Source organism: Anarhichas minor, unplaced genomic scaffold (assembly GCF_050575085.1).
Source record: "Anarhichas minor isolate MPS153535 unplaced genomic scaffold, ASM5057508v1 ptg000040l, whole genome shotgun sequence".
Lineage (NCBI taxonomy): Eukaryota > Metazoa > Chordata > Actinopteri > Perciformes > Anarhichadidae > Anarhichas > Anarhichas minor.
In genome coordinates, this window is record NW_027466486.1 from 3,325,721 (window position 1) to 3,353,537 (window position 27,817).

At 44.5% G+C, this 27,817-nt stretch overlaps 1 protein-coding gene across 1 annotated transcript in view; it reads right to left on the minus strand.

Annotated features, from left to right (window-relative positions):
- Positions 1-27,817, minus strand: part of LOC142968507 (glutamate receptor ionotropic, NMDA 3B-like) — a 64,081-nt gene that overhangs the window by 26,478 nt on the left and 9,786 nt on the right. The window contains exon 2 of the mRNA XM_076108395.1: positions 3,474-4,174. Within this exon, the coding sequence (XP_075964510.1) occupies positions 3,474-4,174 (701 nt within the window). The remainder of the gene's footprint in view (positions 1-3,473; positions 4,175-27,817) is intronic.

Genomic DNA, 27,817 nt, shown 5'->3' on the forward strand with positions numbered 1-27,817 from the left:
CACTTTTTAAGCAGCGCCACCTTCTAGTCATGGCTTCTGTTGTGTTGCATCGGGCCAGAGGCTGCATTTAAAGAATGACTATCCATGTCAAGGCAGGATTGGTAAGTCAGCCAAGTGGTGTCAGAGAGGGATGTTTTCCCCTCACTAACACCTGGCCCCGGTTTACACACACTGAAAGTAAATGTCAGCAGAGTGGCCGTTAAATGATGACTCTATAAGAGAGTCCCAGGCATGTGCCTCACTTCCTAATCACTACATCTCCTTTACTTTAGTTTACTCCCTCTGTCTTTGTCGGTCTGTCTGGGAGGAGACGAAGCGTGCTCGTTTCAATAGTTTTAATCTCTTCATGGGAGATGGAATCAGCGTGGCAGCTGTGTCGAGTGAGATGGCACTGACTGGCAGATCTCACTTTGATAACAACAACCCTCCTTCTATCCAGTATCTCCCTTCCCTTTTCTCCACCGTCACACCCTTCCATCCATCTCACACAAGTTACTTCTTCCTTTGCTTTGACTTTATTCCTATTTCCCTTTAGCCGTTTCCTCCTTCCCCTGTCTTTCATCTGTTTGTCTTTGACTACTTCATGCTTCTCCAATGTATTTTTGGGAATAAGCACCCTGGGATTTTTTTTTGATTCTGGACATTTGGAAAAACAACATCAAAACTTTTTCAAATTCTTCCTGTTTTTTTTCCTCATTGGTCCGCTGCTTTGAGTCGGAAACACTAACATTGTTCAGGTTTTGCTCTTGTTCTCCCTCACACCTTCCTCTCTTTCTTATATCTCTAGACAGGCTCTCTCCCCCCCTGTCTTCCCCACTCTGTCCCTTGGGCATTGAGCTGTTAATTGCCTTTTCCATGTGGAAGTCTCTTACTTTCTTCAGCTTTGTTAGGGCTCTCTGGAGCAATGGCATGTATGGCTGTTGCAGTGGAGGGATAAGAATCAGGGAGTACACTGGAGGGCATGGAGTCTAACTGGACCGGTATGAAAAGTGCGATGGAACGACCTGTTTTATCTGTCTCTTACAGGGCAGAAGCAAAGGTCACCGACACTATATTGTCGAGGACTCTATTATAAATAGTCTATTCGGGTAGTCTAGACGAAGTCCTAATTGGCCCTCCACAGATAGATTGTGACTTTCCCTGGTGTCCTGATGAAGTTTGCGTCAGTTTCAAAGCATAACTTTTTGTTTTCTTTATTGTACAGCCACTAAGGCTGTCCTTAGGATCAGTATTGTTTTGCTAACATCAGCACTCTAATATGCTCATGATGACAATGGTAACATGCAGATTTGTTAAGCATAATATTTGCCATGGCTACCATCTTAGTTTAGCATGTTTGCAGTCCGAAACATAAAGTGCAATTGCGGCTTGATGGGAATGGTCGTTCATTTTGCAGGTATTTGGTCGTAAACCAAAGTATTGGACAAATTAAATTTAATGGCGCATGATGAAAGGTTAAGGGTTCACCAACCGTATTATTAGTCATCCAGTGTGGTCCATGAACACGACATTTCATGGCAATCCAGCCCGTAGTTTAGATAGAGGTTTAATTTAAAAACTGCAAATGTCAACCTCACGTTGGCACTAAAGGATCACTAAATAGTAAGCATCATCCTATGGGCACCATGAATGTCTTTTAAAAAAATCTAAATCAATCCATCTAAAAGTTGAAATATTTCACTCTGAACCAAAGTGGTAGAGCGACTGACACTGCGATACACTGCGATACATAAAAACACTCTGCTAGTGTGGCTAAAAATGAGCAATTTAATCACATTAAACCTAATCAACTTGTTTTAACTCCGGTAATGAATGTCCAGAAATATTGCTTTGCAACCCAACACCCAATCCTTTAGTTGTAGCCTCTGGCCCTCCATGCCAAATTGTTCTGGCATCCCAGTGCTTAACTTAACTGCAGTAGGAGGGAACACTGTGAGAACCCATCTTGTGATTATGTGGGTGGTGTTGATGATCACTCTCAGCTGGCAGGCGCCGTGTGTGTCAATATTTTTCTGTGGGCCCCACTCAAACCACAAATCCTTGTCTCACCAGTACCACATGAACACAGAAGTTGGATACATGCTGTTTTAAAATATCCATGTCACCCGACAGAGCACAGATACGTAACTTCGAATTGAGATTATATAGCATGGGGCTTCCGTGCATCACTCAGTACCATGCCACATAAAAAGGGGTTGTAATGTATGTGAGTAGGTGTTTTTTCATTTTGCTGTGGACAAATGTGAGAATTTAGATTTTTCTGCTTTAAGTGAAAACATTTATGTATTTCGATAAGCTTTTTTACTGCGTGTGTGTGCGCGTGCGTTATCACAGACCGCACCTTGACAGAACCCGTGAAAACTGTCAGAAGCCCATTAAAAAAGCTGCAGGGATTGAAGCAGCAGCAACGGCGAGGAGGAACAGACAAAACTCCCTGGTGTCAGTCTGTGAATCTGTATGCCATAAAGACCTCCTCCCCACCCAGAGTATGACAGCTCTTTTCAGAAGGAGCCACCCCCGCGGTGCAGAGGACAGACAAGGGCAGCAACCGGAGCGTACGTTGCCACAAGTGGAACCAGCAACTCCTCACAGAAATGCCAAAGTGTCCGTCAGAGAGCTAACGAGCTGGCAGACATTTAGTGGAGTGACCTGAGAAATTTAATTGCACTCATTGGCTTCCATATATCGTTTGGTGATCTTAATGTGTTTTGGACTTTTGGAACCTCGGCTGAGCATTTTTAAATGACCAGCCAACCACTGGCTACAGGGGTTACAGAGAGTAATAGTGGCCCACTGCTGACCAGACCACAACTAATCCTATGTCGCCTGAAGCGTTATATTTAATTTTTGGAAGAGGAATAAGTTTCTCTATAGTCCACTCTGCTGAAGTTTTATCTCCACCACCTGCAGGGTACTGCTCTGGAACTGACCTTTCTCCTGGCCTTTAGCAAAGTGCCATGAAATTAATAATGTTCTGTGTGAATTCGTCTTCAAAGGTTGGTTTACCTAACTTGCACAAAGACATTTAAAAACTACACTTTATCAAAGAAAAAGTCCACACTAAAAGTGTTGACAATAAGGTCTGTGGATTATCCAGGGCAACAGGGACGCTCCTGGAGAGAGGTGTCTCTGAATTTTTTATGTAAATATGAATATTATAGTGGGGTGGAGGTAGAAATCTCACAGAAATCACACAAGCGAGCTCCAAGTGGAAGCTTGTTCGCCTCCCAGGAAGTAAAGGTTAGCTAGCCTAGCCTGCTGTCATTAACAGCAACTGCTGGCTCATCGGGCATGAATCCTGCATTATACAGATGAGCGGGGTCTCACTAACAGTAGCCGTGTCTCTTCACAGGCCCGGTATCTATCTACGATCTGCATAGATTGACACTGCTAGAGGTAAACAAGAACATTGTGTTTCTTCTCTTCTCCTTTTTTATCTAATGTGCGTATATTCAGTGCATGTGTGCATTTACCTGGCCAGATATTGTCCTGAAGAGGGCAGCTCATGTCTGTTTGGTTTGTCGTAACAATTCACCATGTTCTGAATCAGTGCCAGGTCCGGCCTCACCATGGTCGCCGCAGTGACCGCGCGGCCAATCAGCTGCAAAGCATCCCGGATGTAGAAGCTGATCGGCTTGCGGCCCACCTCCCCGTAGGCCAACAGTCCAAGGGGACCTCCTAGAGTGTGGAGCGAGTCTGGAGACAAGGGATATCCCATGATCCACTGCAGTGCTGGTAGTGACAGAGCGAGCCGCTGAGCTGCCCGCAAGACGGCGGAGAGACACTCAGGGTCCGATCCCAGGAGGAGTACAGAGGAGATAGGAGAAGGGGAGCGCAGGAAACGGGCAGAGAGGATCTTCAAAGCCTCCTCTTCCCTCTGTTCTTCCTTGTTCTCCTCCCTGCTCTCCCCTCTTCTGTCCCCGCCCCCGGAGACGAGGGTCAGGTTGATGATGTCCCACAAATGCCAGTTAGAACCGCTGTGTGTCTGCAGGTGAGACAGCAACCCTTCACCCCCTTCCTCCCACCCGGGGCAGATTACAGCTGCTCCTCCCCAGCTGCTTCCCCCCCGGCTCCCTCTGTCCCTGTCCCCCTCTCTCCCCTGCAGGACCGCCAGCAGCAGGCTGCCCAGGGTCGACGGGGGCACACGGGCCGACATCTGCAGGTTGAATCGGTTCTATCAGAGAGGACAGGAAGTTGAAAGTGCACAAAAAGAGGAAAAAAAAAGAGTGAAGTTAGAAAGTGGGGTGGGGGGTGGGGGGGGAAGGGAGAAGAGAAAACAAGAACAAAACAAAGATGAATAGATACAGCCAAACCCCAACACCTCCGGGCTGTATATAACGTAAAATCACATTAAAAGCAGCTTTTTACGAGCGCCCGAGTGCTGCATGCTAAAACAATCCCTGTTGCTGCAGTAATTCACCACAACACTGATCAGAAACAATCAGTCACATCCGTTCATTATCTCTCACTCCGATAGAGAAGAGCCGCACTGATACAAATAAGGAGTCAATGATTCGCATCTAATCTGCAACATCACAGTTGACTTGGCAAGACAACAGTAGCATCCACAGTTCATCCAGAAGCGCGCATTTCCAAACCCCACTGAAAACACTGGCTTGTTTCATACTGTTCCAAAGTGGATAACACTGTTGTCCTTGAATGCAGCTCACAGATGGACCTCCCCCCTCCTTCCTTTGGGGCTTCTATCCATTTTTCATCCCATCAGTGCTCCAGGCGAGGTTGAGGGGGGGAGCCTGCTTTTATACAGAGAGCCCAAAGTTTAGCTTAACGTGACTCAAGATTTGCACCAACCTCATTGAACTGGGATGATAGTTATGCACTACACACTATGCTCATAAAAAAAACCTCAGGCATACATAATTTTAACATCTTTATTACATAAGCAAAAGCGTGTGTGCACACGTACACCACACACCAAACGGCATGCAAACAATACTTCATTAAATATGGACATATACTGTAAATCCATGCAGGTACATGCAGTGTTTATAGAGAAACTTCTGGAAGACACTGTCTGTAGATGAGATACAACCAAGGCCACAGGCACTCATTCAAATGGAAATATCCCACCCGGGAGTACAAAGTAAACAGAAGGACCCTCTGCTGAAAGTCCTTGAGTCCCTTAAGAGAGTAAAAAAAAATATTTGACTGAAGTCTGCAAAGACACGGCTGAATTAATGCAGCGTATGTATTTATCCCCCCTGAGAGAGGCTCGGAGTGTGTGTGAAAATAGGCCTCTCTGTTTGAACTCAATGGGGGGGCCAGAAAGGTGGTGGTGGGTTGTTGGTGAGACGGAAGCAGGTGGCAGCGACAAATAGAGATAGGGAGGAGGTGCCTGCTACAGGTGTGAGCGTTATTCAGCATAATACCGCCAGGAATGAGACAAACATCACGCATGCTTTGTCAAAGTACCCCGAGAGCCCAAAATGTGACGATAAAAGATCAAAACAGAGCCTGAAGGCAGCTGGAGGAATTAGCAGGTAAATATATATCTGCCCTTATTCTACGTTGCTCTGTGTAAGATCCATCTACGGCATCTATCCTTTTAATATTAATGTAAGGCCATAAATCAATGTATGCTTCTGAATAAAGTATGCATAAAAAGAACGAGGCATCGTGACAGGTGTAAACAGCAGGTGAGTGTGAACCATGTGCAAAAAGCTGTAAACCGTGATCCTAGTGAATACAGCTCAGAGGCGCAATCTTACAAAATATATCATTGTCAAATTAATTGTAATAATGATCGTCTGCGGTACATCCCAGAGCTGTGTCAGCTGTTTTTACCAGCGTCATTTCATCATTTCTCTTTCACTCACAGTAACTGTAAACTTGCTTGACTTTTACAGAGATTCTTTTACAATTTCATTTGCATTTGGGGCGTTTAGCCAGCGTCTCTTATCCTGAGTGACTCACAATGAGCACGACGGTGGAATTACTTCAAGAGTGGGGACGTGAGAATAATAATAAGGAGCAGTATAGAAGTTGTATTTGTAACTTGCTGCTGTTAGGACAGGAAGCAAATCAGAGTGACTATAGGAGGACGACGTGGGAGCCGTGATGTGATTCTGAGGAGATAAGGTGATTTTCGTAAAGGCATGAGTTCCAGCACATAAGATGAGGAAGCACTCAGCTATTTTGGGGGGGGGGGGGGGGGAGGACTTTTTTCAGAAGTTCTGTGGGCAATCAAACGTGACAGGCACCAAAGTGGACCCAATGAAAAAAAAGCACTGGAGTTATTGCCTATTACAACTGCAGTCCCTTCTTGACTGCATCTGAATGTTTTGGCACAATTAATTCCAATGATGTATTAGAGCAATAACTCCCAAGAGAGCATTTTCTGCTGTGCTTATAGGTACTTGTGATGCACTTAAAAAAAAAATAAAGTATAATAACAACTCCAAACGGCATCAAGTATGAAAAATCACTAAAATGTTTCTGAGTAAACACAAACCTCTGCATGGGAAATTCTCTGAATACCTTTCAACTCGTGTTGGGTTTAATATCAGGCTCATATGGGGTGTGTTACGTCCTGCGTAGCAGCGTTTTGACTTTGTCGAGCTGCTGTTTGGACTGAGAGAGAGCCTGCAACTGTTTGCCAACTTGTATTGTTCATTTAAATGAGGCCACTTCAGTAATGCAGCGCCGGGGGTGTCAATGCTAGAAGTGCTTTGGCAACAAAAACATACACGGTGGTCAGCCAAAAAAGTTGAACTTGCCAGCCAATTGCTGCGTTGATAACTGGTGCACCGTGTTTAGGCAGTTGATAAGCCCATTGTTTGTTTGATTTTTAACACAGGGCTGTTTTTGGTATGAACGCATGCTTTAAACAGGTGCAGTGTGTAAGCTTTGGTGCCATCTCGCAGTGAGGTGGCAGATTGCAACCAACTGAGACTTCTCCCCGGTGCTAAGCATGTAGGTGAACTACGGTGGCTGCCGCGAAAACGCAAAACCACGAAAACCAGAATGGCCCAAATTAGACCCAGTGTTTGGTTTGTCCGCTCTGGGCTTCTGTAGAAACAAAGCTAACTTAGCTATTTATAAGGTGACGAAAACACAACGATTCTAAATTTTAAAGGTGATTACACACCAAAGACAGCATACTTAATAATATCATTTTCCATTTCTGCCACACTGTACTTTTAAGCTGCTAATCTCAAGATTGCCACATTACGGACCAATCACAAACAGGACGCCTTTGACTGAAGGTGACTTGGGCCGGCTGCTCACTTCCTGAGCTATAGCCACTGATGCCAGCTCTTGCAAAGCCCCAAACAGCCTACTGACAGCTAGCTTCTGTTCATTTCCCGTAGTCATTGCTCGTTCCTTTGACACACATACTCACACTTTACGTTCTTTATGCCGTTTGCCACTCACTCTCAAAACAGACTGAAACGATTTCTAATCAAACAAAATCCTACATGTAGCATCCTTCAGTATTTCAGTGCAACAAGAACAATGAAATCCCTGCCAGTCATCACTCCAGCTTAATCCAGCATGTCTTAAAGAATAAGCTGGCAGCATCAGTGTTTATCCCTGTCACACACTAGATATAATGCATGCGTGTGTAATGTATGCATATTTGTCTGCATACTTGCGAGAATGCTTATGACAGATCTTCAGGTCCGCTGAGGCCGTCTGCATGAATTTGTATTTGTTTTTGATGACAGTCTGTGTTTTCCCCTTGGGTCGGGGTCAGGACCGACTTTGTGATCGCAGTTATCGGACATTTGAATTTAGAATGTCATTTTATGTTCTTTAGCAGACCTGAGGGAACATGAGTCCAGTTTTGCTCTCTAGAGGAATGCTAGTAGTATATCTTTTTTTATGATGTCACAGTCTAGACAAGATGAAAGGGTGGCTGGGCTGTCTGGAACTGGAAAGTTTGCAGACTATTGGTACTTTCCTCTGAAACACAGTAGCATGTCTCTTTTCATTGTTCAGGGACTAGCTGGACTCAAACAGGCTGTCTAAGGCCAGCTTTACTGCTCAGGTCAATCTAGACCCAGCTTGTTCTTCTACACAGGTCTTTTTCAGGCTTGGTTAGGAATGTAACTGATGTTTCCTCCAAGCAGCGAGACATTTTCAACCCGTAAGGACCTCCAGTGTGCTTACGTGTGTGTGTGCGTATATGAGTGTGTGTGTGTATTTTTGTTTGAATGCTCTTATCTTTTTTCTCTTCCCAGGTAAAAGCTCTATCCGTAAGCACGGGTTTATAAAAGACTCTGAACTAAGGATGCAAGATAAGCACAGCTTAAAGGACTGTCAGCATTATTCCGGTATGAAAAATAAAATCCATACCTCTTCTCACACATCTGCAAATTAGGAGCCTTGAACTGAACCTCTGCGTCTGCTAAACAAATCCGGAGTGCTGTTTGATGTTGTGGCCCTAAGATTTTCAGGCCTTCAAATAAACTGCACGTGCGCACAAACATGCACCGAAAGTCCCACAGACTGACAGCGGACAGGCCCACATGCGGTACGCACCGGTGCGAGTACACACAACTACAGTACAAACACACCATGGTGTGAATACTGGAGCATAAACCCAGAGGGATCTGTGAGCAATGTGGAGTAAGCAAACCAACAGGAGTGAGTTGAATCAGAACAGGAGGGAGCAGCTCCCAGTTTCTAAGCTCATTCCTTATTTAGGCCTCCATAAGAAAAGCATCAACACTTGGAAGGTGTGCAACCAAATGCACGATGCCAAAAAAAAAAAAGATTTCCCCGTACAAAGAAGGGGGCACAGAGAAAACAACAGCACCTGCAGTTTCAGAGCTTATTAGAAGTTGGAGGGAAAAATAAAGAGGTGGGACTTGTGTGTGTTGGAATGTTTGGGTGGTTGAGGGAAGCTAAAGAGGCCAAAAACGTAAGCTGAAAAAAACTCTCCTCACATCCTTCCTCCACAGCTTCAGGCTAGGGATCGCTTTAACTCGCTGCAGCTTGACTCATTGCGAATGCCCCCTTTAGCCCCGGTCGGGCTCACTATTGCAATCGTTTGCATCAAGCAAAGTGTCGGTGGAGGCAGCGGGGGCATGCTTCGAGTTGTCCTCGCCAACACCGTGGCGTGGACCTCTGCCTGAGCCTCCGAGCGGCTGCTGGGCTTCCTATTCGGTCCAGGAACAAAGCTCACCGTCAGGGCAGCACTCCAAACAAGAACACTTCACTGAACGCATTAATATTTCACCAGGTGAGTTGGCTCTGTGTTGGGTAGGATGGAGGGCGAGATAGCGAGAGAAACAGATGGAGGGAGATTGGTGAGTGAATGTGAATATATGTTTGAGATGAAAGACGGGAGAGAAATTGATATGTGGTTTAATATCCGTATTTGTGGAAGGAGGGTTTTTGCATCTGAATGCAGGCGGAAGGAGCGAGAGAGACAGTGATGGTAGTGTGTGCTTGTGTTTTGAGGAAGACAGAGAATGATTTCCTCAGCAGGGTGCAAGTCTTATATTTCAAACACCTGAGATGAAAACTGAGCCTATCGTAACCTGAATGTCAGACTGAAATGTCACAGCAGATGAGGGCTCACATGCATGCTTGAAATGATCTAAATCCAGCCTGAGCAAATTTGATTTAACCTGCAGTGCAAAAGTGGCTTCTGTCAAAGGAGTAAAAACATACAAAACTCATACATCATGAATAGAGAAACTGTTGAACGTGTGTACCTTTTTCTGACTTTCCCTCGCGGTCCAAATAAACACCTGTGATTGAATAGGGCCAGCCAGAGCTGTTTGCATAGTTAAAGAAAGCAACACTGGTTCAGCACTCTTTAGCTGGCCAGACGGTGGCTAACCAAGCTGTTTTGCCGTGCTGTGTAATTGTATGCAAATAGCATTGTTTCATTTTCTCCCAATTTCCTTATGTCTCCTGGCGCTAAGTGTAATATGGGTGACTTTAATCTTCTCAGCCATGCTGCCAGGGACTGGAGCTAAGCTTTGTGGGAGAAAGAGGCTGCTGCTGGTAGACACATCTGCAGCACAGGCGCAAACCACGCGCACACACACACACACACACACACACACACTCACCAAATCGCAATAAACACAACGGCAGGCCGGGGCAGAAAATCACATTTACGTGCTCACACATGCATGAAAGTATGCCACACACTCGCAAACGCACACAAAACACAACTGCGAAGCAATCAGCCACTTAACACCGCAAATTACTGTGGTTATCTAAGCATAACATCCTGTTGGCTCAGAGAAACAGAGTGATAAGTAGTAAGATACACACTATTAGGCGCCACCACAGGACTGGCCACAGATTGAAGGAGGGGCTGAATCTTGTTTCACCGTTAACAGTTGACGGAGATGGAGCCGATTGTCACCACTAGATTACATTTGCAAATACCTTGACTAGATCCGATTCCGCCCACCATCTCAGTGATGGAGTGGAAAAGTACGCAGGAGATGACGAAGCACGATGAAACAGCAGGCTTATAAAAGGTATAGCACACTTTGAATTAGGTTTGATTACAGGGAAATTGTGGCTTGACGGTTACGCTGCTCGAAGCTGTGACAATTTGGTGCCTGCCGGAGGCATGAGTGTGTTCAGTCCATTAAACATAAGGACCTTGTTAGTTTTACCAGTGGTGTGGCAGGTCGGGAGAGGGGGTTTGTACAGTAACATCGTAAAAACACCATTGTAGTCCTGAGCGATTGTGGGAAAAGCCATAAAAGACTTGACGGGCCATGTTTCCTCTTTTCCTCCAAGCTCGGAGTTGATGGGGGGATCATTCCGAATGGGAGAAAAAGGCTGAGAGAAAATGGGATTCGCTCATTTTGCACATCGGCGTCGAACCAACCGTAACGACGTGGATCTGTTTGTGTAGCTGTGTGAGCACAAACGAGCATTTGTGAATGCGTTTACAAAGTATTTGTCCGCCCATGAGTGTGAGAGTTTCTTCAAGAGCATTTGTGTGCTGCGTGTGTGTGTGTGTGTGTGTGTGTGTGTGTGTGTAAGTGTGAATGCCTGTGATTTACAAACCATCTGATGGAATATTGTTCTCAGCATGGCTTCAAATTAATTTGAATGATCAAGGCACAGAGCACAACCAGCATTTTCCTGCCTGCAGCAATGCAAGCAACTGCAGAACAGAGAGAACCAGTTAACTGCACACACAAACATGTGCACACACACACACATATAAAGACACACTCAGACTGACTGATCACATAGTCAAACCAGCCAAGTGCTTTGGGCTTTGTACATTATGGGGAAGTATTTGCCACACAATTTTCAAGTCACAATCAAATGGCAATCTGGAGGGAATTGATGAAATGCAAGTGCATATCAAAGCATACTTCCCTGCTACTCTGTAGTGAAGAGTAAATGAAGTAATCCAGTGCAGAGTGCTCACTTTCATTATCAGTTGACTTCTGATTTAATGAGCCTCCGCGGGCTTGCGAAAGTCCTGATGTCATCAATAATAATCAGATAGAGGAAACAGCGGGGGGACTGAATATGCTGTTCTGGACTGGTTAGGCAGGTCTCTAGTCAGCCAATGTTAGTGCTGAGTGCACTGCTAGCATTGGTGAAGGCTGTCATCTCAGCACGCTGCATCGGTGCCTCTTTTGTCAGGAGCTCCTTTGATCCCCTCAGCTGCAGAGATACAGGCCCACAGCAGGAATATGCTGAATGGATTCATGTATCGTCCTCCCCCCTACAAACAGCCCCTGGCCCCCCTCCCCCCCCCCCACACTATTTATGATCATAATAGCTGCCGTTATTTATTAAAGAGAGCGATTGTTGTCCTTGCTCAATAGACAATGTTGTTTTCTCTGCCGGAGAGAATATTATCTGTCCTTTTGGTGTGGCCCTGTGTGTGATATGAGGCTGCGTACTGAATGTGATGGTGATTGATTCCTGTGTTGAACAGTGGAGAGAGGTACAGCGGTAGACTAATCTGAGTTATGATTGCCACTGTGATCGCATTTTCTCCCCTGACTCATCCATCCACTCCACAGTAGCACATACATGGCGTATTCTGATTACGCCGCACATCTGTCAAACACAAATACTGCACGACGGAGCGGCGACGTGTGCCTGTTCCTTTCTTGAGCGCCTTCCGCTGGTTTTCCATCACAACGATTTTCTAGATCATAACTCTCTCTCCCTTCCAGCGGCGCAGTTTTATCTTCCTCCCTCGCTGACTTGCTAACCTGCTGGAGGTGGCGTCAAGCATTTGCAGTAATCACGCCATCATGTTGGAGGTAAAATAAGCTGTTTCGGGTGGCGCAGAGGCTGTCTGGGTAGAAAATGGCCTCTTGCTGGGTTGTAATTCGACCAGCAGGCAGCTGGACCAATGAGACGGCGACATTATTTAGTTACCGATAGAATGATACCGACAGTTCCCTCAGTGCAGATGCAGAGTGGCGTGATGTCATTAACAGTCAGCCCACGGGGAGCATAGCCGCAAACAGAAACAACTTCAGGGGGGACACATTTGTTCAGAACACCCCAGCGGTGAAAGCACTGCCATGCCAGTAATGAGGTGTCTAGAGCTTTGGGCACCTGGTGCGTGTTAGAGTACGTGTGATATTTCTTCGTCTTAGAGTGTGTGTGCATTTTTTGTGTGCGTTTGTTTTAGCGAGTGCGTCCGATCGGATGTGTGACCGAACAACTTCTTAATGGAAAAGATCTCTTTGCTCCGGTGGTGTTGAATACCAAATCTCAGAACAGACTTCCCAGGAGTAAAATAACACACCTAGAGAGACGGAAGTCATTTAGGGCCAGGTGTGTTTGTGCGAGAAGTGTGTGTTGAGGCAAGGATGTGTGGGCGTGAGAGGGGGTATGTGGGTTTAAGGATGGATAGGCTTGCGGTGAGTAAATGACCTGCCTTGATTTAGCCTATCAGGCTGAGCTCTCCACCCAGACTCGCTGATATCCCCTTTCATCCATCTCTATAAGAGAGAGATGACGGAGAGATGGAAAGGCAGGCCGAGAGAGACCGAAGAGATGGTAATGCACAGATGAGAGTGAACGATTTCAAGTGCAAGAGTGAGCATAAAGGGGCTAATTAGAGACGAGGGAAAAAATTTGGGAGCAAGAGTGACAGAGACAGAAGAAGTGAACAAAAAGACTATTAGACTCCAATCTGAATCTGGGGTAATATGTATGACAAACGGCACCCTGTCAACGCCAGAAGTGCCTCTCTAATGTGACTGTGACTGCCTGTCGATTCGGGGGCCATTTGGGGTGAGTTGATTTGGGGCAGAGATGAACATGTTGTTTGGCCTCCGCCCACTTCTGGTGAGGATATGAGCAGAATATGTAGAAATTAAGAGTTTCCTTCCAAAGTGGCGTACTTAAAAAAGGATGATGCCAGGCATCAACGTGAGGCCCATTTTAGATTAGTATTATCATAGACATGAGTCATCTGAATACCTTTTAGCAAATTGTTTTGCTAAATATATAGCATTTTGCAGGAGATGAAATGCAACAGTAAAATGTCCTTGTGGTCTGCAGTTGTTGTATCAACCCAATCCCCTCCCCTGTCCTGTGTACTGTACCCCACCCACTCTCGGGGGAATCGCTTTGAGATTTCCGATTTGTTCTCAGCGCCAACTTTGTTTTTTGGTAAAAGGCTCGAGGAAATGGCTCAGAAAGTAATTTTAAATGACATGAGCTCTGTATTAGAAAAGCGGGGACAAGGACATAGATACAGATGCAAGCGGTGTGGCTGCGCTAAGATGCCACAGAAGGAGCCTTAAAAGGAAAATCCCAGCTTATTACAACCTGGGTCTTATTATTGTAGTTTGGCCCATTATTTCTGTTAGTTATAAGAGTGACCCTTCGCCAATTCCCGTTCCTCAAAGGAACACTTGCCAATCATAGCGTAGCATCGGCCAGCAGCTTCAGCCAGGGTCTGACAACTATCCCGCCCTGCTTCAAAGACTCTAATGCAGCCATTTTAGATTTTGTTCATCTTCAGGCTGGTTTTGTGGATTTCGGGCTAATCATGGTTAAAGGTTTTGTAATAGTGATACTTATTACAGGGAGATGTTACTTAAAAACCTGAGCTAACACTTGCGTACGTTAGCACATCATTAACTAGCGTTAGCATTTGTATGCTACACTAGCTACTGAAGGTATACTGAATGTAAAAAAGTGCTGCTTTTGTTTTTTAATAATTTTAACGGTGAATAAAGAACTACCTGGCTTTACAGGAAGTGTTGCTTATATTTTCATTTTCTTCTGTCGCCAGGTGGTTCACTTTTACACTGTGATCTGCAGGCTTTAGCTGCCATCTTTAACTTTTTTACCTGTTTTCGCTGCTAAAAATGCATATTCTGTCTGCTTTTCTCTGAAATTGCCTTTTCATTTATCCAAAAATGAGACAATATTTCTTCCGGGAGTGCCGTTAGTGACAGTGTGGGTCCGTAGAAGCTCTAACAGCTTGACGGAGTAGCCGCGGGGGCAGGGCTTAGTGAAGGGTCAATATTACTCTCCAAAGTAATGACGGAGATCGGTTTATACCCAATACCACAGTTTAACCCAACCGACTATTTTGTTTGGTCAACCTGACCTGGCAGTTTGTTGGAAACCTATACGATCGACCCAGGTTGTACGAAAACAGAATTTCCCTTTGAGATTAGGCTCTACTTTACTGGCTTTCCCTTCCAGACACATAGGAAAACACAAGGCATGTGTCCACATGAATTTGGTGCATCTGGGCCAGTCATTCGCTCAGTCTGCCAATAAACTGTGCTAATGTTGTTCTAATTAATACCTTTCAAGAGAGGATTACTTGCCGTTGCTGCTGCAGCACTAATTCAAGATAGATGTGAATATTTTTCTACAACAGCTACCATTGTACTATCTATATTTAAACCTTTATTAACGGCATGGTTTGCTGCGCATGCATGTTCTTCTACAGCAACGCACTGCTAGATACACAGTTATACATTTACACAGTCAGAGCCGCACGGTGCATCCTAATAACCTTGACAGTAGGAAGTGCCTTGCCCAAGGACAGTAAAGTGGACAATTATAAGGGTTAGGAAAGTGCACATTCACACCATCATATTGTGGGATTCAAACAGTGACCTTGGCTGCCAGCTGTTTGGCCTGTAAGCTACTTGACTATGATTATGCATGCCTCACACACTATGTTTTTCATCAGAGCCCAAACTGCAAAGCATAAACAACAGCAGCACAGCTGTCAAATGCAGATTTCAAAATGCAGTAAACGCTTCTCAGGAGGAAATGATTTGGTCCCGTTTCCCTTCCTTGGTGAACAGTCATATTCTTTGCAGGTTGCTTGATTATTCATCCAAGAACAGGGAGGAGTGCAGCTCACTCACGGCTTATGTTAATCTCCGGGTCAAACCTCTGTAGAATAAGGTTCCCCTGCATGCTATGTCAACCTTGTGATGTTGTTAAGCAGCAACATTATACTTTCTGTGGCTGTAATAAAATAGTTGGCCAAACGCCCCAGTAGTTACAGATACTATCAGATAACTAAAGTACAAAATTTCCATTTTTTTGCAGCCACAGTTTTGTGTGCTCTTATCCTCCTTCCTGTCAAGAGCAGAGCAGTGAATCCTTGCCTACTCATGTGCAGTTCTTCCAGTAAGTCACACCAGATTTGTGCACCATCGAAATGCATAAATGGTAAATGTATCTGATTTGTTCAACAGGATAATACGCTGTTGCTATACTCGCTTAAGGAACCCATTAAATAAACAAGGATTTTTTTTTCTTCCAGGGCTTAAGTGGTGTACTTAACATACTCTGGGGGGATGATACAGATTTTTTTTACATTTTTTTTTTTAAACACAAGCAATATTACAAGAACGTTGCACTTAACATAGCCCTTGAGCCCTTTTTTCCTTGTAAATATGCCATTAGTCATTTTGATGACTCATCCACCATAGAGAGGTCGAATTGTATACAGCAACGTCTCCCTTCAGACATAACCTTTAAGCAGACTTTAAGAGGCGCATGCATGGGTTTTGACAAAAACGTACTATTGTTTCATTTCCATCCATAACACCAGAATCAAAACGCACATATCTACAGTAAAACTGCCTGTGTGAAAGCATTTAAGAATACTGCCTCCTCAATGTCGATCTGTTTTTAAATCCAACCCTGTTCATTGGCCCTTAGGTATACACTCATCATGGATAAAGCCCACTAGGGGGGCTCTGGGCAAAAATGAGCTGTGGCCCCGTTTTGATCCACAGATACACAGAGAGAGAGACTCTCCTCCGAAAGAAAAACGACAGCATCAGTTGTTTCGGCAAAAACCCCGAAACGAAATGCGTTTGCACTCAAGTGACAAGACTTCTATAGCGGTAGAGGGAGGAAAGGAGGTCGGGGTGGTTAGACGGGTCAACAAAACACCAGACTTTCACACACTGGAACACTGCTTGCTTCTATTCAACGTTTCTTTTAGCCATGGCCATGATTGTTCTCCAACCCCAACCATGTTGCTCTTAGTGTAACCCTGTGTTATTTTCTAGGGAACAAACAGAAGTTGTATTCTTGTATTCAATGCCAGCTCACCAAAATGCATCGTGTGTACCCTCGAGGTCTAACAAACATGTTCAACGTATACAAATGCGTTGAACGTTTGCTAAGTATATACGTCCTTGTGCGTGTGCATGTGACAAACAAAATGGGGACCCACTCGTAAAAAAAGACATAATGCTGACTGAGGTCAAAAACTCCACAGTGTACCTTTTACCAAAACCAAAACCTCAATGTTTCCTTAAACGTAACCTGCTAGTTATTCTCAGCCAATCCTATTGTTTTTTTGTCTGAACCTTACCAAACTTTGCAACAGTGATTTGTAACGGTTTTTAAAGCAAATGAGCAACATTGAGCCCCATAAACCAGCTACTACTCCTGTTACTACCTGGTTTGTTGTATGTTTTGGTAATTTATTAAAGCAATATCCCCCATGTAAGCATAATATTAGCGTAATTAATAAAAAGGTACTAAAACCAGATTCACATAAAGCCATTCAATGAAAAACGGCCTCAAGACTGATACAAATTCAGAAGCTGCTCTATGACCTTTTTCGTTTCATAATATTGTTTAGTAGTGCAAATTTGTCATCAGTGAAATTGCCAAAAACGATGTAATCTATAAACAGTTTCCTGGGGCAATTGGAGACCCCGGAGGTTTTAGCCAATAAGCATATTTGCTGATTAGATTTTGTACAGTACAGTCCAGTTGCCTTTTTCAGTTTCTTTTTTTTTACTGATATACGGTTTTGGAAGGCTGCATTGCGTTGGATGCAGAGTCTAGAAAACACAGAAGAGAATGTTCTGGCAGAATCTACATGAGTCTAAGCCAACAGCAATTGAAGACCCCCTCATTTATTTATAAATGCAATGACTATACCATTGTCGGGCATTTGGGCTCTTCCCTTTGGGCTGTGGAAAAACTAAGTCTGTAATCTAGCTCTCTGCTACCTCAGTTTCAGTATTAATTGCTACATCAAATAAATGGGGCACATCTCTGCACTAGGTCCTAATCACTTATCTGCCATTAGTGCTTCTAGCCGGGGGGTATAATTGGAGCAGTTCACAGTCGTGGAAAATAACTTGATGTTGGCATCAACAAAGGCGTAAGGGTGGCCCACTTAGAGCGAAGCAACCATTGTCAGCTCAGATCAAAATATAGGGATTAGATGGCAACTGATCTAGTGCTGGATGTTGAATGTACAAATGTGTATGACTCTGTGTGAGTGTGTGTGTGTGTGTGTCAGGGTGTCTTTGATGTTTGTGTGACTGTGTGAAAACGCGTCAAAACTCTATGTGGAAGCGTGTGCGATTCTGCTCGGGCGCGTACGCTAAAAGGCAAGAGACATTATCCAGAAACAAAGTCAGCCAGCGATAAGACCCAGACTCGCCTCGGAGCCAGAGACCCAGTCCGCCTCTTGACAAAACCCAGTGATAATAACTACAGCATGGCCGCTCAAAGCTGAAGAGCAGCAAGAGAAAAGGGGAAAATAGAGAAAGCAATAATCCTTCTGTAAACGCCAGCTCAGAGTTGAACACTCTACAAAGTCACCTCCAATTTAGATTCATAAAAGAGATTGCCTGCGTCAGATCTTCCTAAGTAGTGGGACATTTAGGAGCCAAACTTAATTTCCTTAGTTGGCAAACACCTCCTGAATGTGTGATCCTTCAATTAGGAGGGAGCAGACGTGTGACTTGTGTGTGTGTACGTGCGTGTGCTGTGCGTAGGTCAGCGAAGCTACTGTGGTCTACGCTGACATTTGACCCCATTCTGTTCTAACTGAATGAAAGCAATATTCACTGATCTATGGATGCCCCCCCCTCCTCCCTCTCTGCAGCTGCAATTTTCAGTCTCAATTAATATGAAGAGCTGCATTGCAAGCGTTGATTGATGTTGATTGAAACATGTAAAGGGCATCAAAGAGCAATGAGCGCTGGCTTGAGAGCCAATACACACACACGCACACACACACACACACACATTGGGCTGTGTAGATTGTCTCCGCTGTGTGTGTCTGTCAGCTTGTGTGCATGCCAGATTGTGCGTCCCCTTCCACTCAGTATGCCCGAGGAGCATCACATAATTTACAAAATATCACAGATAATCGTGTCGAGATTAATGATCTCATTTTGATTAATGCTTAATGTTTAATTAACTCAACTTTAGGTCTTCGGCTTGTCAGAGGTTCCGCTGCATAGCAAATAGGCTTCTTGTTCAGTGTCAGGTACAGCTCGTGTGCATGCCGGTGAGGAAGTGGGACAGATACATTTCACATTAATCTCCTGGGATGATATTTGGGGCGATGAATAATTAATATTACCCATACAAGATGAAGAATAACAAAATAAAAAAATAGCAGAGTGCAGAATGTGAGAGTGTAGGTTTTGAGATTGTGTGTGTGCCTTTTTCTGCCTAAAAACATGTCTCTGCTACCCGTATCGTACATGTGGGTGTGCGCGGCACGCTCTGTCTAACATGATGCATACACAATAAAGGTGGGAGCACTTCTGAGTGTGCACATCCACATGCCAAAAGCAGGGGAGATTATGCCAACACTGTGTATAGTACGCATGAGCATGTGTGAGCGCATATTATGTCGGCGATTATACGCTCCTCTTTCTATCTAAGGCATTTCTTTGAAGCTTAGGTGGGTGTACAAGACAAAGTAACCATGAAATTGACACCCAGTCCTGTTGGTCGGTCCACATCCAAACGTAGCACTTAAAACAGTCCTGGACTCAGAATGAGAGCCTTTCCAGTCATAATTCATCAATAAAAATTCCCCGCTTTTCAATGTATATTTAATTTCATAGCCAGGTTATGAAAGCAAACAGTGTCTAACATTTCTCCCCCCCCCCCCCTCCTCCTCATGCTTCCTTCTCCCAGCTGGCATACCCTGTGTCGGTCTGATAACATGATTTCACGCGAATGTGAAATGCTGCTTGTGTTCTGATGTGTGCATCTCGCACTCAATTCCCATCCATCCATCCTTCTTCTTCTTCCTTCACCCGCACACCGACCCCACCTGACATTTGTAGGACGGCTGTTCAAAGGGAAAATGTGCTTCGTGGCAGCGGCAGGTCGGTGTGTGTGTGTGTGTCTGTGAGGGGAAAAGGTGGGGAAGAAATCAATGTCCCTGTGGGTGTGTCCGTGTTTAGGAAAGACTGAAAGAGGAGGGAGTGTCATTGGCAGATACACATGTGTCTCAGAGGTAAATGGGAGCTTTGAAGGGTAGTGTAGCATTTGGGAGTACTTTTAATATCAGATTAGGCATCTGACAGATGAGAGAGTAAGAGAAAAAGTGTATGTGTGTGTGCGCGTGTGTGTGGAAAACTACACCCTTAAGAGAGATACGGAGTGAAGGATTTCTTGAAAGTTTGCCAAGAGATAAAATGACATTTATGGATCAGAACTTCACACGCCTTACATTCTTGAACATCAGGCAGTCTGTCCTTTCCTTGGGACCGATCTGTCACCTAAGCTGGGCCCCTGAGCTTGAAAAAACAAAAAAACCAACATGCAGATGGTAATGGTGCGCTGTAAGAGTATTTTTGTTCCCGCAAAAAAAAGCCATTTCAGAAAAGTTTCTTTCTTTTCAACTGTGAATTTTTCCGGGGAATATCAACCAACCATGCACGAGCTTTGTCGTATTCACCCTGCATCACGTTCAGAGTTTGGCACTTTCACACCAGTCCTCTTCCATCCTCCGCCACCTTGCTTGAAAATAACCTTATAGTGTAGCCTCCCCACATTTTCCCAGCAGCAACCATCCAAACCTGCTTCTCCGACCTTTAGGCTACAGCAACCACTTCTTTACGGAAGCGTGGGCAAATCAATCCACAGAGGGGTTTAATGGTACTAGGGCCGATATGGGACCCTTTTCAGAGGGAGTGAAAGGTTTTGAATGAAATATGAGAACACCACCACCACTGCTTCATTTTCTGTTTTTGGACAAAACATGGAATGATGGGAGAGCAAAATCCACCATTTTCAGCTTGAGAGGTGGGGTGACCATCTTCCTCGTTACACATACACAGACTGTGTGCAAGATTCTACACATGAGAATGAAGAATCCGAGGAGGAAAAGCATAACAGACAAACGGCCTTTGGCTGCGCCCACAAAAGCTATACTCCACTGGCTGATCCGATGTAATTTTGGCCACATTTCAAATTGATCAAGGCTATGCCTCGTCTCCCCCCTTTCATTTTTTACTAGAACTCAGTGAGTATGACACAATCAGAGGCATAGTTTTTCTGGTTGGAAAGAGCTTCACAACAACAGCCCACAGAAAATTGTTGCCACAGATCTCAGGGTGTTTTAGCGAACAAAGGTGTGGATTTACGAGATTGTTTTATAGTTAGTTTGTGTCGTATTTTGTGGTCCATAAACTTAAAAATCTTATGATTTGAATTTGATTTTAGTATGCATGTCCTTCGATCGCCATTTAACTATTTTCACACACTCTAGAACAATAGGTGGATTCTACAGCCCCGCCAGCAGCTCTGTACCCGTAGGCGCTGTGGTGCTTTGAGCTGAATGGTAGCATCAGCAGGTATAATGTTAACCGTGTTCTCTCCGTCTCAGTTTAACATTTGCAAATGAGCACAATTAAATACAAAGTGCAGCTGAGGCTGATGGGAATGTAATTAGTATTTGGCAGCAAACCAAACTTGGGCAAAATCAAATTTTATGTAAATATGCTATAGGAAAAAAAGGGGTATTGGGGGGCTGTTTGTATCAAATTTCATGGCAATAAATCCAATAGTAGTGAAGACAAATACGAACGTCAACCTCATGGCCACGGTAGAGTGAGTGTCAGGGGACCACCAAAGTCAATGGGATTCATCTTCTCGGGAACACGAGTGTTTGAACACATTTTCATGGCAAGCCGTCCAATATTGATTGAGATTTTCCAGTCTGGATCAAAGTAGCCATGGGCAGACAGGTGGACATTGCCGTCCCTAGAGCAAAGCTGTCACCATGGCTAAGAACACACATAAGTCCTTCTCCGAAGTAGTTATAAAACCATACAGACCATGCAGGAGGCCAAAACACAACTGCAGATAACGATATCATTCATCAATCCCGCCATCATGATAGAGAATTTCTGCCTAAGTGAACTTCTGGTGGTCGGGTTTTTACAAGCCAGTGAGAAGGTGGCAGCCGACTAAAAATAGCCCTGCAGCAGGGTCTCATAAATGGGAAGGAGAAACAGTAAAGGGGAACGAAAAGAAAAACACGCACACAGCCAAGTGGTGATTTCATTTCCCTACCTGTCATAACGCGGCTAAATAACTCTGGTCAGGGTATTACAAGCGCGGGGCTCGCCCGGCTCTGAACAGCAATCCCATGCAGGTGGGAAATGAGTCGGAGGAAAAGAGAGGGAAGGAAAACGATAAGAGGGAGAGAGAGAGAGGGAGGGTGAGAGAAACAAAAACGGAGAGTATGGTGAGACTGATAGACCAAGGAGTGGATGCGGAGGAGGGGAGAGGAAGCGGGAAAAAAAACAGAGCCAGAAAAAGGCGCGAGGAAATATGGACAGGCACAGGAGAGAGGACAAGTCTTAATGAGAAAAAGAAGGATGGAAATGGGACGAGGGATAGGAATGGCTGAAGGAACAGGAGGCGGTCCTGCTGTGTGTGTGCTCTTTGATGAGCGCACACACACACACACACACACACACACACACACACACACACACACACTGTATCCCAGTGAGGTAGCCTTTGGCAGATGGAATCACACACTCCTATAACTAACTGTCCTGAAACACACACACAGGTGACAGTTGACTTTCTAAAGCGAGAGTTCATGGGCAAGGTTACTTCCTCAGCAAGTTTACACTCTGTTTCTCTCTCTCTCCACCTCACACACACAGAGAGAGAGAGAGAGAGAGAGAGAGAGAGAGAGAGAGAGAGAGAGAGAGAGACAGAGACAGAGACAGAGAGAGAGAGAGAGAAATACTCTTCTAGTGATTGCAATCTGCACCATTTGCACAGTGTGTGACAAACTGCAGTGGTTTCCTGCCAAGGGAAAGATAGATACTGTGAGAGAAGGAGAAAGAGAGAGGTGAAAAATAAAGGTGTGGGAGGGGATACAACAGAGAGAGAGAGAGAGAGAGAGAGAGAGAGAGAGAGACACAGGAGAGCGACAGACAATGACCAAGAGGGGAAAAAAAATGTTTTCGTATGTGCGCCGGAGCAGAACCCTGACAGGACATTGTTTGCTAATAAATGACAGCAGTAGAGTGACAGTCGTTAAAATCTGTGCACATAATGAACAGTTCAGGTATTATAGTTATAAAGGTATCCCAGCCTTCCAGCCAGGATGAGAGAGCTGATCCGAGTATATTTAGGCTTCAAGGACACTTGATTGAAGTCATAAAAATGAAAGATGACTTGTTGGAACGGAGTCACTGCGGAATCTCTCCCTCAACTTCTCATCCCCTCCCTCCCCTCCCGCCTCCATCTTTCCCCCCCCCTCCCACAACCCTCTCCCTCTTTCCCCTGCGGACGCTTTATCCTGCCAGAACAGTGCCTTCGTCCCTAACCCACAGAGGTAGAGGCAGGGATAATTGAAAAAAGTTCTCACGATGGGATTTCGGTGAAGCAGATAAGGGTAGAAGCCGGGCGTTAGTTGCACAACAAATATACCGGAGAAAAATGTGTTTGGTCGGTGAGAGTGTTTCTCAGGAAGACGGAGGAGGAAACGGAGGAAGAGAGACGGTTTCTGTCCTGAGTGAAAGATGGAGAAAAAAAAGAAAAAGAAAGAGAGCAAGCAGATAAATAGAGAGTTTGTGTGTGGTAACAGGGTAAGGGAGGGAGAGGACGAGAGAATGAAAGCTTTATCTTATCTACTTTAGCCATCGCTACTGTCCAATGGCTCGGAGTATAATACCCACTTATGCAAATACATCCACATCGCTACTCCCCTGGTACTGTGGAAGCTCCAACAACATTGTAACCAAGTGTGTTTTTGTGTGGGCTCGTGTGTAAATGTTTCTGCGTCTACGTGCGCTCGGCTCAATGCAACACCCCAGGTCCGTGTGTAGTTTGTGTGTGCAGGAAAGTGCTGTGCCAAGAAATACACTAGCATCCCCCCCCCCCCTCTCTCTCTGTCCATCCCTCCAGCCATCCATCCACACATCATCCCTCACTCTCCATCTCCCTGCAGACATCCCGCACCCTGTGTCCTTATTTTTGCTTCCATCTTTCTTCCCTCCTGCCTCCCCCCCCCAACCTCCCTGCCCCCTTCATCTCCCCTTCATCTCCCCTTCTGTCTTTTCACGGCCACCCCAAATGGCTTCAGATCAATCAAAGGCACTCAACGGAGTTTGTTAGCGAGCCACTGTTGTGAGAGAACGAAGCCACGCACCCAAGGGGTCTGGCTGCCCTCATAATTAAATAGCTGGAGGAATGAATGCTTTCCTCCCGAGGACCTCCTGCACTCTCCGCTGACAATCTACCTCGGAGCCATTTGTGCCGCTGCAAAACTAATCACTTAGGGTTGTGCAATCTCAGGCATGCTGCGGAGAGACAACCAGCAATATTGTTTGGTTTTGGAGAATATCCACTGTTAATAAATGCTCACGGAGAAGCAGCTGATGCTGATTTGAAAGCAGGGTTAACCCAACTGGTTGCCTGGAGAACGGAGGGGTATGCTGACGAAATCAACAGTCGATAGGACGACAGCTACACGTCCGGGCACCGTCAATCACAAAGTGATTTAGATGAAGCAGGAAAATAAGTTGTGTGTGCTGCGATCAATATCTCATCCTTTAAGTGCCAGCAAGGAATTACATTTGACCAGCACTCCTTATAGCGTACAGTTAGACATGTAGAGTACACTCAACCAGACCAGGTCACCAATGCAGACCTCAGTAGGATTATTAATCGCCAATGCTTTTTAATCCTTTATGAAAAAGGGTTTTGCTTTCAACAATTTTAACCAAGTTGTACAGTTAGAAATAAATTAAAGCTCCAACTAAAATGACCATGTCAATCGTGACAAACCCACAGAGAATCATTGTCTGCAATCGTCCTGAGCTCTACGGAGCTTTTTGGCCTTTTTTAGCTCATTGTTTTGGCTTTTCAGACCCTCTTTTATTGCTGAAAACAGTCAGCTGTTTTCAGCAATAAAAAGGTCTGATAAACCAACTGTACGCTACTTGTCCAGCACCAACTGGTAAACATAGTGCACACATCCAGCATCTAAAGAGACACATATTTGTCTCAGGAGTTGGGTGTAAGCAAAGACAAAACAATACAACAAAAGTGAATATTGGAAATATATTATAAAACACAAGATGAACGCTAATGTTGCTCAGTGTTTGCAGGACCAATCAATGCAGCAATAAAAACCTACATTAACATAAAAAAAAAAGATGTGATAAAAGATTTGTTACACTTGGAACGAGATCCAACCTTTTACACAACAGATGGAAGACACGACTGGAACGCACACACTTCTAAACACACACGGACCACACCAAGCATTTGTCGCATACAATATTATGACAAAAGACACACAAGCCCACAAACAGTAACATTGGCAGAGCACCGCCGCTGCTGGGAAAGCCTTGGCTGTCGACCCTAAGCTCAGCACTGCTGCAGTCATGATGGCCTGATTGAGAGTGACAAAGAATGGACAGAGAACTGGAACGGACCGACTGAACACGTCCTGGTTTGTCAGGCAGCCTTTAACCAAAACTGACAAGGCTGCCAATGAATGCTGCAACTGTAATACGCTGCCATTTGGAAAATTAGCACTATTAAAGTCTGGGAGTGACTGCTGCTGGAATGTCCAAACCAATGATTGCTTTGCTGAGTCATAAGCTTCTGCCAAACAACAAAGAAACCAGAAAAATCACACCATAACTGGACAACCATGTTCACCAGTGGCCGGATGAGAGGAAGTCCCCAGTCTCCAATTGACTTACATGTAAAACACTATTTATTCAGTTGTAACAATAATTCAAAGCATGAAATATTATTTGAATGCTTAATCTCTTAAATTCTTTTTAGCTGCTAGCTGGAGAATTGGGATGAGTATTCAACGTTGAAGCTACGTCGTGCAGAGTAATGAATGCATAATGTCTGATGTAACTTCAAGCATCAAGCATGCAACTGACTTACAGTGTTGATAGATATTCAATGCATTTGGTCACCTGGACCCACGGGTGGTCATTTGTGTTGGTCCCCAATATTATAAATTGTTTTGGGACAAATATCGAAACTGTATGAATCCAAATTAACATTTTATAATATGTATAGTTATATATATTTTTCAGAATCTAAAAAGAACATTTAAATGTGACTAAATCCATAGAAACCTAAATAAACTACCGTATAAATTCCACAGTTTTTATGTTTTCCTTTCACTCACTGCTGAACAAATTGGGGTATAGTCTTGCGTGAGAAATGTACACAGACAATAAAAGAAAATGCTTATTTCGACCCGGGGCCTCCCCAGGACAGTAAATTATCAGTGACCACATGAGTTTATTTACCAATATCAAGTTTGCAACCTTGATTGTTGAAATGAGGAGTGGTGTGGATGCAGTAAGGGGAATTGGTCTCTCCTGTGATTATTGGGACTGTGAACACAGCATCTTCTCCGCGCAAGATAGATGCTCAGAGGGTCAGAACACGAGCACTCCTCAGTGGATCATTTCTTTTTTGACAGCACGGTTTGTTTTCTTATTTTCTATGATGACGAATGTTGTTCACAATGTAGCATAGTGAGTTTACTGCTTACTGAGGACGCGTAACTGGCAACATCATTCGATTTACTGACCACTAATAATATTCCAGCACCGTGGCCCTTTTGGACATGGAGAGGTGTGCATTCTACATCGAAAAAGTACAAAGATGCTTTCGCTGAAGGCTGAAAAACTTTATTTTTATACTTTTTTCCCAAAAACTCAGCATCGAAACGGATGGAAAAAAATATTTTTAAACTACTGTTCTGAATGCCTTTTCTTGATGTTGACAGCTGGGTGAAGAAAGTCACGTGGGTGACACTCACAGCGCAGCAATTTCTTTCTATGCTTTCTAATGTCTGTTCCATTATCACATCCTGTACGGCAACCATTTTACAAGTCCCACTGTTAAAGTATAGATTTGAATCCCCTAGTCTGTGACCAAAATTGAGATATCTCCTCCGTAGTTCAATTTCATACCTGACAACTCTCTCTCAGTAGTCCTCACCGGCGAGCAGCATGACAAAGATATCACCATCCAACCATTTTGCCCTGCTGTCCTGCTTGAAAGGGACCTTTCAACCAAACTATTCCACCTGAATGCCTCAAGGCCAGTCCACTCTGCCAGTGTGTCACGACTGAACAAAAAAGAAACAGCAAAAACACAGTCTGACACCAACCTGTCATACCCTCATGTTAGTCCACTCAACTGCTCATAAACAGAACAATAAACACACATTGCCTCCCAGCTGTTTCACAAAAAAAAAAAACAATCCTGTGCTTGTCCGTTCCCTTTTCCTCAATTAAAAAATCTTCACCACTCTGTTTTCCTCGCCTGAGGTAGTTCAGAACTTATTGATTCTGTACCGTTTCCTGCTGCAACAGCGTCTTTACAACACCAGAAACACTACATTCGTGTTTCTCATCCAATATTGTATCGACAACCCAAGAACCCAACTAACAACTTAAGTTGGGTAGCTCAATACGGCCTAGACTTGCAGGCATTCAGCCATGAAGATATAATACTCTCCTTTGAGACAAAAAGAGATGTTACTGTCCCCATGCCATTTGTCAGAGATGCCTCCTTCTTTCCAAATAGTCCGGATCTCGGTCGTAGCATAAATCTCCAAAAGTGTTATAAATAATTGTAATTTTACGGTTCTAGTTTTAAGAAAATCAGAGTGAACGGGGGGGATAGGTGCAAGATATATGCATGCTGATGACCTGAATTATAGTGAAATATTGCTCGGCTCTCTTGCGTGACTTGGCATGAGGAAAGTGCGACAGGGAAGCTGTTTTAGCGCTATCTGGAGGACGGTCTGTCCTCAGTATGAAGGGCAATGAGGAAGGAAAATTGATCTCATCCCATTTCTCTTCTCTTTTTTTACCCTTTACTTCTCCGTCTCTTCTTTTCGCCTCGTGTCACCACACCCTTAAGCTCTCATTTATTGTCTCCTTGCCTAATTCACCCATCCATTGCCTTCAATCCTCTCCCCTTCAAATCTCTTTCCCCGCTGGCCTGTGTCTCGCAGTCACTCTCCGTCGGTTGTACCGTGTCTGCATGTCTCCTTTAAGCCCATAAACCCATATAAAGTGTTTATATGTTAGCTGTTGTGCAT